This window comes from Salarias fasciatus, chromosome 2 (assembly GCF_902148845.1).
Source record: "Salarias fasciatus chromosome 2, fSalaFa1.1, whole genome shotgun sequence".
In the NCBI taxonomy this organism is placed as follows: domain Eukaryota; kingdom Metazoa; phylum Chordata; class Actinopteri; order Blenniiformes; family Blenniidae; genus Salarias; species Salarias fasciatus.
The window spans coordinates 25050812-25063538 of NC_043746.1; the positions used below are offsets into that span (position 1 = coordinate 25050812).

At 44.0% G+C, this 12727-nt stretch overlaps 1 protein-coding gene across 2 annotated transcripts; it reads right to left on the reverse strand.

Moving 5' to 3' along the window:
* Positions 1-502: 502 nt before the first annotated feature.
* LOC115400504 (NLR family CARD domain-containing protein 3-like) lies at positions 503-12595 on the reverse strand. 2 transcript variants are annotated; one of them, XM_030108434.1, is made up of 12 exons: positions 12408-12595; positions 8488-8597; positions 8247-8396; positions 8022-8106; positions 7729-7927; positions 5817-7608; positions 5519-5692; positions 4966-5139; positions 4233-4406; positions 3522-3695; positions 2665-2711; positions 503-2585 (listed from the first exon to the last, which is right to left on the reverse strand). In XM_030108434.1, exons 1-12 carry the CDS (start codon positions 12438-12440, stop codon positions 1963-1965), a joined length of 3735 nt encoding a protein of 1244 aa, XP_029964294.1. In that variant the 5' UTR covers positions 12441-12595; the 3' UTR covers positions 503-1962. The 2 variants fall into 2 exon arrangements, with proteins under 2 accessions (XP_029964294.1, XP_029964301.1); XM_030108441.1 differs by lacking the exons at positions 4233-4406; positions 4966-5139.
* Between the last annotated feature and the right edge of the window lie 132 nt (positions 12596-12727).

Genomic DNA, 12727 nt, shown 5'->3' on the forward strand with positions numbered 1-12727 from the left:
GAGCATAATTTATTTTGTGTAGTTTATGAATAATGCAGAGAATGTATTTGGAGACAGAAAGTGATTTATTGATAAAGGACCATCTTCTGAGCATATAGCCAACATGACAAAAAAATATTTCATTGATGCTTAAAGTTCGTACAACATGACCCCTGAGACAAGAAACCCGCTGAAAATAACCACAGAAGATTCAGAACAAAACATTTCAGTCAGAAATCATCAGCATAAAGCAAACGGATAAAAATACTTCCTATAGGTAACGATCAGAGTAACACTCCACATGAATATAAATCTAGAATATGTGCAAATTACAATATAAATCCCAAAATGACAAAACAAAGAGAGGGGGAAAGGCTCTAATAGAACATGATAATAACAGCGTTACAGTTGAGGGCTCCGGTTCAGACTGATGACAAGAGGAAGGGAATGTCATCGTCACATTAACATTAAAAAGGTACTATCAGAGAAAATGTGTTTGTTGTTCTTTCATCTTTTCTTCTGGACTCCGCAGTACTTTACTCTCTCGAGTTTCACTTGATGTAATTTCTGTACTCTGAATTCCGTTCTTATTAGGAGGAAGCTCCAGCTACACTCCGTCCCGCCTCTCTCTCTGCCATCTTTAATCTCATTCATTTTTATTATTGTGCATTTGAATTGTGCAAGGTAAAAGTATTTGAGTGCATCTAAATACCAAACAAGAAGGCCAGTGACAAATTTGTGACCATAAAAATGTATTACTATTTTTCAAATGTGAATTATGATAATCATTTTAAAAAAAGGTAAACAAAAAAAAAACATCATATCCTATGATGATTCAGATGGACTTCTGGTTTTCTTAACTGAAATATTAGTTTATTTATTTGTAAAATAGTAACATTTCTTTCCTGTTTGTCTCTACACTCCCTTCTAGACATTCAGGCTATTTTTGTAGACGACTGATTGGTCGTACCCTGGTCAGTTAGTCATCATACTTAAAGCCTGTACGTCATTTGGTTGCTCCTCATTTCAATATTCTGCAGCAAATAACTGGAATCATCTGCAACAGACCTTAAAATTTTCTATATTTATTCCATAAGTACCAGGGATGAAGGTTCACTGCAGTTGTTTTTCGCTGGTATCCGTTTGTTTCTTCATATCGATCACTGTAAACACTGTAAATGCTACTTTCTTTTTTCAAGATTGTGGGAGATTATATCATTTCATGTACGTCTATAATATAAACTCCTCTTGGCCAGCAAGTCATTGAAAATGAGAACTGTTTCTCAACTGACCTTCCTGATAAAGTAAAGCTGAAATATAACAAAATAAAATAAATACATAAATAAGTAATTCGCTAAGAGGATGTAAAAGCATTGAAATCCACTGTTTGAACCCAATCAAAGGTGGTCAAATGCCAGCTTAAACCAGAAATAAGTTATACATTTATAGTTCGCAATTGAAGTGCCCAGTAAAATAAAGGTGAAATAAATACCCTGCTATGCTTGGACAGCCGTTTGAGTGACTTGAATGTGGTTCCCTTTAAAACCCAGCTGGACTTTTAACAAGGAACGTGGAAATAGAAAAATGTAACAACGAGATCTTGTTGAAGTCACAATAAATCACCAGTACGTGGTAATTATACTGCCAAATACCCTGAAGTGACCAAATACAGAGCAACATCACATACTATATGTCAGATTTTGTTTGTGTTGTAGAAACGTTTCTCATTAAGCCACCCTTAAAATGCCTTTACAGTACATTAATGCCAAGATATACAGTCTCTTACTGACCAACAATATTACACATAACTTAAAAAACGAGCAAACTATATCCGCTCATTAGACGTTTTGAGTTTGAGAGTAAATACTGAAAACTAGCTAGCTTCTAACTATTTTTAAACCTTTCTATTTAAATGGCTTGTTTCAAAGAAAGCCTACTTTGTTGATCATCAGTTAAAGTTAACCACACATAGGGGGGGGGGGTCTAGAGCCGGCGATCATCCCTCTCCAGAGGACACAGGAACACGGAGGAGGGCGGAGCCACCACAGACCAGGACCAGAAGCCAAAGCCGGCGTACAGAGCTTCAGTGAACGTGGCCCTGAAGGTGTGGAGGTGGATCAGAGAGTCTGAGACTCTGTAGAAGGACAGGGTGCCAGCAGGATGGTCCACATACACTCCGACTCTACCAGAGGAGGAGGAGGAGGAAGACGAGGAGGAGGAGGAGGAAGACGAGGAGGAGGAGGAGGAGGAGGAGGAGGAGGAGGGGATGGACGTGCCCCTCTTGTTGTGCCACACAGAGTACCCTCCATCGGAGGAGAACAGACTCCAGGAGTGGTCGTTTCCTCCGAACCAGCACTGGTCGGACTTCCCTTTCCTGCTGACTCTGCTGTGAGCGACGGAGATGTGGACTCCTCCGCTCCACTCCACCTCCCAGTAGCAGCGACCAGTCAGAGGATTTTCACACAGAAACTGGTGCGAGGCCTCGAACCTGTGTGGGTGATCGGGATAGTCCTGTGGCTCCTGCACCTGCCGCAGCCTCCTGCCGTTCTCCGACAGCGTGATTTCTCGGTGGACCGTGTCCCTGTCCACAGTCAGCTCACAGGAATCTGAAAGGGACGACAAACACAGATGCAACACAGAACAGACACTGCTCTCTGTCCATGAAGCAGGCGAATAAAAACTCACACTTCCTGAGGTCTGCTCTCAGCCACTGAACTCCAGCCGGCTGCACCCTGAAAGCAGGAGGGGGTCGGATCAGCAACAGCACCAACAGAGACGTTACACCGCTTTCACACAGCACAACAACACACCTCTTTAAGGTCACAACTGTGCTCTGAATAAATGATCATAAATCCTATCTATGTAAAATAAAGCTGGGTGAAAGTTTCTTACTGGATTTGTGGGAAAGGTTTGCAACACTATCACAGAACTGAATAACCCGAAAGAGAACTTTAGAAGAAGAACTTTAGAAAAATTGGCTGCATATTTTCTACCTTTTATTGTATTTTCGCGCTAAATGCATCCATCAGATCCACATTCATCATCTGACTAGATGTTAAAAAAAATGTCCACTTCCTTGTTAAATGCTCATTTTTGACTAATTTCTATTGGTTGAACTGGTCTCTGACTGGGTGAAGCTGGTTTTCACTGGCTTTAACTCATTTCTGACAGGTTTTCAGATGCTCCACTTAACTCGTTTTTCAAAGTGAAGCATAGGAACAAACAAATTAATACAATCAAACATTCAAGTGCACTGAAACTTCATGCAAATGTTGAACGTTTTAAAGTCTGATAAAGATGATTTTAAAGATGATTCCAGCCATTTGCAGCAGGAAACTGTTATGATGAGACCAAAAGGATGGACAGGCTTTAGCTGTGACCACCTTGTGTCTGTTTAAAGTAATTTAAACTGATGAGATCTGCTTTAAACAGGCTCATCTTTGATCTCACTACATGTAGATTGATTTCAGTGGCGATGGAAGTGTATCAGTGGGTGAGTTTCATGAAGCAGAGAGGTGGAAACAGCAGAGGACAGCAGATACCTGAGAGTGTTCAGTCCGCAGTGCGGGTCCTCCACAGCAGCATGCAGCTGCTTCAGTCCTGAATCTCCCGGATGGTTGTAAGTCAGGTCCAGCTCGGTCAGACGGGAGGCGCTGGAGGTCAAAGCTGAGACCAGAGAGTCGCATCCCTCCTCGGAGACCAGACACCCTGACAGGCTGCACACATGAAGCACAACACACACACTGCATGATCTGACCAGGTTAATACACTCACAGACAGGGAACACCTGACATTTAACATGATTTTCATTCCTTTTTTTCATCTTGCTGAATGTACATTTGCTTTAATCCAGAAACATAAAGGTGCTAAGAAAGAAATTCTGAAAAAAAAAAGGTAAATATATAGAGATACAGATATATAGTAAGGAAAACAGAGACACGGAACAAGATACAAAGAGGAGGATTTAGAATCAGAACGAGTTTCCTGAAATTCATTTCTATAAAAACATGTGCTGTATGTAATGTTCCAATAATACTTCTGACACTAGGTGGCAGCACTGAGTCGCTGACAACTTTAGTGGTTTCAGCTCAGAACTTGCTTCTTCTTCTCTGCTAGTCCAGAGTGGTATCAAAGAACTTACGAGGCTGTTAGTTTTTAGCTTTTCTGCAACATTCCTCAAAAATGATTCATTTGCTTTCGACTCCTACATGCCTTTAAATGTCTACCAGGTGAAGATGGTATTATATTCTAACCTCAGATTATCCAGTTTACAGTTTGGACTCTGCAGTCCGTCCGACAGCAGCGTCACGCCTGAATCCTGCAGGCTGTTGTTACTCAGGTCCAGAAGTTTCAGACTGGAGGACTGGGAGCTGAGGAGTGAGGACAGAGCTGCACAGCTTCTCTCTGACAGGTTGCAGGTGCTCAGTCTGAGGAGACAATGTACAAAAACACAGCCAGATGCAGTTAAATCGATTGTTCAGTGAGTAAATTTGATTAAGCTGTGTAAATACTGCAAACAGATTGCCCAGCAGTAACTATGGCCACTTTCTTTACATGGTGTCAACATCACGTGTTGAAACTGTTTTTCACTTTTTTAGTTTTTTTTAATCAAATATTTGAGGAACCTTTTAAAGTGTGAACTCCACTGCTGGTAAAATAGGACTTTAAATCACTCGTAAGGCTTCACTGTAATGTTTTCACCAATCGATACAAAGGAAGGGAGTCCATGGGCTATTTTCAAGGCAGTCTGAGGGGTTTTCTGCAGGAACATGCTGGAAACTGGTTGGTATAGAGAGCAGCCTGGGATCAGGGCAACCTCAGATCCTGTTTGCATGACAATGTTTTACGAGCTCCAAAAAGAAAAGGTCTGATTTGAATCATCAGTCTGATGATGTGTGCTTCAGAAGTAAATGATCTGAATCCAGCCTCGGGTAAAGGGTTTGTTTTAGGCACCAGTGAAAAACAGCAGGAATACTGTGGTCTGACCTGAGAGCTTCCAGTTTACAGTTTGGACTCTGCAGTCCGTTGGACAGCAGAGTCACTCCTGAATCCTGCAGGTTGTTGTTACTCAGGTCCAGATGTTTCAGACTGGAGGACTGAGAGTTGAGGACTGAGGACAGAGCCGCACAGCTTCCCTCTGACACCTTACAGCCGCTCAGTCTGAAACAACAAGCACAGAGGAGCGAAACGTTAACAGTCTGAGGCCACTGCTTTCTCCAACAGCAAGCGTCAGCACTCACAACAAAAAGCCACAGTTAATGATAAAACAGTCATAAAATACAAATAAAAAACCTTTTCATGGTGATTCAACTAAACCAAAGTCAAAACTGATTTGAGGAACAACAAAAACCAGGAACGAAACTCAGAATCCAAAAGCCAAGAGGACAGACTTAAGGTCAGAGGACAGCTCTGTTGTATGACGCTCACTGAGGACAGTTCAAAGTCATGCTGGGTCAGTTCTGCTTCACAGTCCAGAGCTCAGAATGGAAGACAAAACACAGACATGTTTAATTTAAAGCAACATATAAAACCATCTTACATGAGAGCTTCCAGTTTACAGTTTGGACTCTGCAGTCCGTCCGACAGCAGCGTCACTCCTGAATCCAGCAGGCTGTTGTTACTCAGGTCCAGATGCTTCAGCCTGGAGGACTGAGAGCTGAGGACTGAGGACAGAGCTGCACAGCTTCTCTCTGACAGGTTACAACCACCCAGCCTGGAGAAATACAGGGAGAAACATTCTGTGCAGTCAGACTATCGCAAACAACATACAGAAGACAATCCAGGCAGCTATGTGTGGTGTGTGTGTAGTGTGCATGTGTGTGTGTGTGAAGCCTTACTGAGCTTTGTTGGAAGCCTTGACCACAGGCAGCAGCTTCAGAAGAGCCTCCTCTGAAGCATCGTATTTCTCCAGGTCAAAGACCTCCAGCTCCTCTTCAGAGGACAGTAAACAGAAAACCAGCGCCGACCACTGGGCGGGAGACATTTTCTCCTTGGAGAGGCGTCCTGAGCTGAGGGACTGCTGGATCTCCTCCACCAGAGAGCCGTCGTTCAGCTCATTCAGACAGTGGAACAGGTTGATGCTTCTCTCTGCAGACAGACTCTCGCTCAGCTTCTCCTTGATGTACTGGGCTGTCTTCTGATTGGCCTGTGGGCTACTTCCTGTCTGCAGCAGCAAACCTCGCAAGAGCTCCTGATTGGCCGGGAGTGAGAGGCCCAGGAGGAAGCGGAGGAACAAGTCCAGGTGTCCACTGGAACTCTTCAAGGCCTCGTCCACTGCTCTCTGATGGAGGAGGTGGAGCTTGGGTTTCATCTTGAAGATTTTTGACCGGAAATTTGTTTTGCGATCGTCCAGCAGGTTGACTCCAGACTCGATGAAGGTCTGATGGACACGAAGAGCAGCCAGAAACTCCTGAAGGCTGAGATGGATGAAGCAGAACACCCTGCCCTGGTGCAGGCCTTTCTCCTCTCTAAAGATCTGTGTGAAGAGTCCTGAGCACATGGAGGCTGCTGGGACATCGACGCCACATTCTGTCAAGTCAGATTCATAGAAGATCAGGTTTCCTTTCTGCATCTGATCGAAGGCCAGTTTCCCCAGAGAGCTGATCATCTGCCTGCTCTCTGGACTCCAGAGTGGATCTCCGACGGCTCCTCCAGCATACTTGACCTTCTGGACTCTGGCCTGGACAGTCAGGTGGTGGATGTACATCTGAGTCAGGGTCTTGGGCAGCTCTCCTCCCTCTGAGCTCCTCAGCACCTCCTCCAGAACCGTAGCGGTGATCCAGCAGAAGACGGGGATGTGGCACATGATGTGGAGGCTCCGCGAGGTCTTGACGTGGGAGACAATCCTCCTGGCCTGCTCCTCCTCCCTGCACCTCCTCTTGAAGTACTCCTCCTTCTGCGGGTCGGTGAACCCTCGGACCTCTGTCACCATGTCCACACGGTCGGCAGGGATCTGATTGGCTGCTGCGGGTCGGGTGGTGATCCAGAGGCGAGCAGAGGGAAGCAGCTCTCCCCTGATGAGGTTCGTCAGCAGCACACCCACTGAGGCGGACTCGGTAACATCAGTCAGGATCTCGGTGTTGGTGAAGTCCAGAGGGAGTCGACACTCGTCCAGGCCGTCAAAGATGAAGACCACCCGGGAATCTTCAAAGCTGCAGATTTCTGCCTCTCTGGTTTCGGGAAAGAAGTGATGAACAAGTCCCAGCAAGCTGAACTTCTTCTCTTTCAGCACATTCAGCTCTCTGAAGGTGAACGGAAATGTGAAGTGGATGTCCGGGTTGGCTTTGTCTTCAGCCCAGTCCAGAGTGAACTTCTGTGTGAGGACCGTCTTCCCGATGCCAGCCACTCCCTTTGTCAGCACCGTTCGTGCCGGCTGAGACCTTCCAGGTGAGACTTTGAAGATGTCTTCAGGCCTGATGCTGGTTTCTGCCCTGTCTGCTCTCCTGGATGCTGTTTCAATCTGCAGGACCTCATGCTCCTCTCTGACCTCTGCAGTCCCTCCCTCTGTGACGTGGAGCTCCGTGTAGATCTGATTCAGGAGCGTCGAGTTTCCAGCTTCAGAGATGCCCTCAAGCACATACTGGAACCTCTTCTTCAGGGTGGATTTCAGCTTGCGGGGAATTGAAGATCCTGAAAAAAGGAAAAGGAAAAGACGATTAAATAAATCACTGTTTCTCCGCAGAGAGACTGTGTGAGCAGGTTAGTGTCTGTGGAGACGTCAGCGGATGTCTCGTTAATCCGGCCGCTTACTGCTCTGCAGGCGTTTAGCAAGGTCGTTCCACTTCATCCCCCTCAGGAAGTGCAGTAATATCTTCTGAAATGCGTCTCTGCAGCTCCTCTGGTCTTCATCCTCATCCTCCACCTCATTCTCAGAGCATCCTGGGTAATCTGGATTCAGGAGCTTCTTCAGTTCACTCTTCATGAAAGTGAAGATGCTCTGCTCCAGCAGCTGGAACAAAAACAGTTGTGGAGCCAAATATCAGACCCACTGTAGACCTCTGAGCACAGCATGCAATTAAAGTATCAGACTGATTTGTACAAACCGTATACAAGATGTCAGAAGGAGTCTGGTAGTCTGGATCAGGCTGACTGTGTGGGACCTCGGAGCTCTGCTCTTCTATTTTGGGTCTGTGGGGGAAATGTCAGGAGATGATCAGATTCTTTCACAAACAACAAGCAAGGTACATTCAGATGGGTGGGGCAGTGGTTATAATGTTGTGGCTAGTTAGAAACACGTTGAAGAAAAAAATGTCTGCAGGTTTGTTTACATTTCATCAGCAGATCCACCGAAGTGAAGCGGAGACGCCATCGACCAGCTGCTCTTTAGTGACATGATGCTGGGGGCAGGAACAGATCCACGGTCACGGACGAGTTCAGGTCCACAACCAGCGGAGTCCGGGGTTTGCTGCTCCTTCGAGCTGTAACACACACAGACACACATGCGGACCTGTAAGTGTGTGTGTGTGTGAGACGCTGTGGGTTCTGGTTAACCAGAGATCAGGGTCTGACCTTGGGAGTCCTTCCTGGTTCTCAGTTTCTCCACTCTGAGCAGGTTTAGAAGGAGCGGCTCTGTCCTCCGTGTCCTTATACTGACCCGCGCTCTGACTCACCGCCTCGTCCTGCAGGGGAAAAACACACACATGAGCCAGGAACGGTATGTACATTGCTTCTGCTCGGTGCACTTTGGTTATTCAGAAAAAATGTAAAATAAAGAGCAGAGATAGGAAATAAACCTCTGGCACTCTGTTCCACTCCTGTCCTTTCATAAAGCGTGGAAACAAAAACATATCAAATATGAAAACATGATAATCAATAAAAGGAAACCAAGATATAAGATGTGTAACTTGTGTAACTAAGAGATAACATCAGATGTTTCAGCCAGAAAGCAGAACAGACTGATTCAGACTTATCAAAGATACAGTGTGCTGCTTAAAATGTCAGTAATGCTCTTCCTGTAGTGTTCAGCCGAGTTTCCTGTTCAGTCTGCAGCCGACTGGATGAGCGACGAGCAACTGGAGGCTACAAGCACCACAGTACTGTTAACCGCTCCAAAGCAACTACTACAGCATCAGTCACATGACTCGTCACTCCAACTGCCTTCAGTGTGTCAAAGTCATCTGTAAAAGACTGCCATTTTAACTTTACACTTTTTCAAGCAGAAGGTTTTTTTTTTTTTTTTGTCATTTCACTTTCTTAAGCACCAGAAGGTTTCATTAAAATCGTCTTTATGTTGATATGTTGTAATTTATAGGAGCAGTTATTTGGTTTTGTGCAAATGCTCTAAGGTAAAACAAGAAGAAAAAAAACATCAGGTAGGAAGAGACCCAGTCATGCTCCACTGCTGAGCAGCGAGTCAGCAGTGGAGAGTCAGAAGAACCAAGTTTTTTATTTCTGGGGCAAAGATGACTTTTTTTTTTTTTTTACTTTTTTTATTTGGTTTTGCCAACAGGTCGTGTTCAATCACAAAAGTATATTACAGAAAAGCAAACAGTGTGGTACAGATAGCTTTGACCTGGTACTATGACATGGGAGCTCTAAAGCCATCCTCCGCTTCAACAGAGGCACATGATCACCAGCTCGAGCCTGGCGCCTCTGACAGGAAGAGGCTGATGAGGGGCGCGGAGAAGATCGCTATCATGATTACACTTACTTCCGTTCAGTAGCCTTGCGGTGAGACACCAGTCCCCCCCCCCCCTTTTTGGGAAACTTTGTTTCCATAACACATTCAAAAATCCCCCAGATCAACTGCATAAAGATAGAGGGAAGTGTTTTTCTATAACTGCTTTATACTCAAAAAGACAAGTATCACTGTTGTGCAAAAAAAAAAAAGTCCTAAGTGCTTTAAGGTCTTATAACCACCCACCCACCCACCAGATAAACCAGCACAACCTCCATTCACTGACGAGGAGCAGAGCTGGTGGTGTAGCTGGGAATGATAGCTTTCATGCCTTTTCATGCCAGAGTGCTTAAAGGTGCTGCAGGCAGGATTCCGCATCTCCGCCATCTTGCTTGGGTTTACCTAAGCAAGATGGCGATTTGACCCATCTAAGATAGCGATTTGAAACCCAGCACAGCCAATTCTGTCCTGTTTTCCCTTACGCAAGTTAAGCCCCTCCCACAAGAACGTGCGACGAACGCCCCTCGACCAATCACAGTTAGAGCCTCATGGGCTCTCCTGATTGGTCAAAGATACCTGGAGCTGTGGAGATTCCTTTTCAGCTCAGAACAGAGACAGATGGAAACGCTGCGTCCTTGCGGTAGTGCAATTATGCTACACTCCTAAAGGATTATCAATGGATACTCTAACATTTAATCCAAAGTAAACACAGAAAAATTAGCATTGACTAGCAAAATCCTGCCTACAGCACCTTTAAGTTGTGCAGCAGGAAACTGGTCCCTATCCTCCACACCTTCTACAGCAACTCCAACAGACAGATACAACATACATATACCTCCGCATCTAAACACAACTCGTATTATGATGACTCAGTTATCATAAATCAAAACCACCCCACTGCACTGACTTCCTGTATTTATAGAAATATGAAGGCCACTGAGCTGAGCAATCCACTGGAAAAAGAGGTACTAAGAAAGAGTGGTTTGTGTTGTTCTTCCATCAAAAAAGGTAGTAAGTCACAAAATTTTGTGCAATCGTTAATATAAATTCAAAGCAAGAGATCAAGTACTGTATAAATGAGGTTTATGTTGAGTTAAGAAACTGTAACAAGGTTTTTTCTAACTTAAATTTGGATGCTTTTAATTCACAAATACTCAATAACAACCTGCATCTTATGTGATTATTATATGTTTATTATCCAATACGTTCACACTTTAATCTTTTAAAGATCTCTGTTGTGACGGTCACTTTGTGGATAAATACACCTCACTGTGCAAAGCTTTGTTCATATGTGTGAAGATGATTTGACATTATTTTGGATTTTTCACCACTAAAGTGTCCTGAGGCATGCAGGAACCTGACATGTCAGGAATGTCATGTGCATGAACTGATGATGAGTCACCAGTTCTGACACTGGTTGGACCACTGAATGTTGTTGACCGGGGAGCTGTAGAACATTAATTCATCACTGAACGCACCTCGTCCACAACTCACACAACACACCGATGAAGACCTCTCGGAAAACTCAAATGCACACCTTGCACAGACAATACATGTCAACTTCGATTACACGCTTCAACCAACACGTTGTCCCGCTGCCTTCCGGGGAATCATTTTGAGGTATAAGCGGGTTTGTCTCAGCAGGAGTTCCATTCCTTCAGTCATCACCCCACCATGAACCGGTTTGACTGTTATCCTGTTTGTATCAGAGGTGTCAAGAGTGGGCTGCACTGGTAAAAATAATGCCATAATAATCTTTAAATCCATTTGTAAATCAAAAATTTGTTTAAAAATCAATGTTTTCTTCTGAAATGTTTTGCAGTTTTCTCAGTGGTTTGGCGGGCCGGATCGGAGCCTCTTGCTGGCTGATTTTAACACACCTTATGTTTGACACTGATACGAGTATATATAATGAATATATAATGAATATATAATGAATCAATTATGGGATAATAACAGTCTCCCTGTGGCACAATAAAGGCTTTATAACTGGTTTCCTTTTTGGTATTCAATGAAGGAAAACTGCTAAAGAAGTATTGTTTACTTGAAATAAAAATGAACAAAAACTGTAATTAATCCTTATTTACATAAGTTGTACCATCAATTAACAAATTCATTTACAACAATGACTAACAGGCACACTGCTTTACACAGTGAAACAGAATATGTTTGAACATATTTCAGGCTCATCTTAGTTTGCAGATCTTATCAGGAGGAAGGTGAAATGTTTAGTCCCTGATTCTGTATGTTTTTATGCAGGTAGTAAAAAGTAGTTTTTCCTGTTGTTGAGCTTCCACTGAAAACAGAACATAAAAGCTATCAAAACTATGGATCTGTACTCCCACTTCAATATCTTTAATCCAACATCTTTGCTTCCCCTGGCATACTTTATCAAATATTGTTATTATCTATTTTCTTTCTTTTTTTAATTATTTATGTGCTTATGTTCTGTTTCCTCCATTTGTCTTTCAGTTGTTAATGTACTCTTTCTACTGTCCATCGCACTAACTCTGTATGTTGTATTTTGATAATAAAGCTATTTAAAAAGAAAAGAAAAGAAAACGGAACATGTATATCAGCCAATCAGAAGCCAGAACAGGGTGGAGGTCCCGCCCCACTTATATGGTCAATGACGCAACTCACAGCAAATTAATAACAAACTTTTTGTTTTGTTTTGTCTTTTTCACAGAAAGGTTTTTTTTCCTCTCCAAACTGTAAAATTAGGTTTTATCTTCATTTACCAACAGACGAAAAAAAAAACATTTATCTTGACCCGAACTTGTCAAATGAATGTTTTCGTGTGTTTTTTTACCTGAGCCGGAGGCAGAGAGTCGTCCGGGGGCATCTCCTCCTCTCCTCTCCTGACCTCCTCCTGCTGGGAATCCGTTAACGGGACCGATCGGCTGCGGTTACCGGTAACTTTCCACGTGTGGCGCAGATGTTTTACAGTGTGCAGGACGCCGATCAGCTGCGTCTTGAAGCTGCAGCGTGGAAGTGAAAGCAGAGCATGTGACAGTGTGGGTGGGTGTGACTCTTAGCGTGCAAAGTATGTCCTCACGCGAGACGGCGACACACGAGACAGCAAATAAAGTAACTCTTTGAGCGGCTTCGAGATAAGTGACGAGTCCCGGG

Bases quoted from the DNA above. Each gene is read 5' to 3' on its own strand.
- LOC115400504 (XM_030108434.1), bottom strand. From the start codon at position 12,440: ATGCCCCCGGACGACTCTCTGCCTCCGGCTCAG. The intron at 8,107-8,246 runs GTAAACAAACCT...TTTCCCCCACAG, and splicing joins GGTGGATCTGCTGATGAAAT to ACCCAAAATAGAAGAGCAGA. The intron at 7,928-8,021 runs GTTTGTACAAAT...TTTTTGTTCCAG, and splicing joins CTTCTGACATCTTGTATACG to CTGCTGGAGCAGAGCATCTT.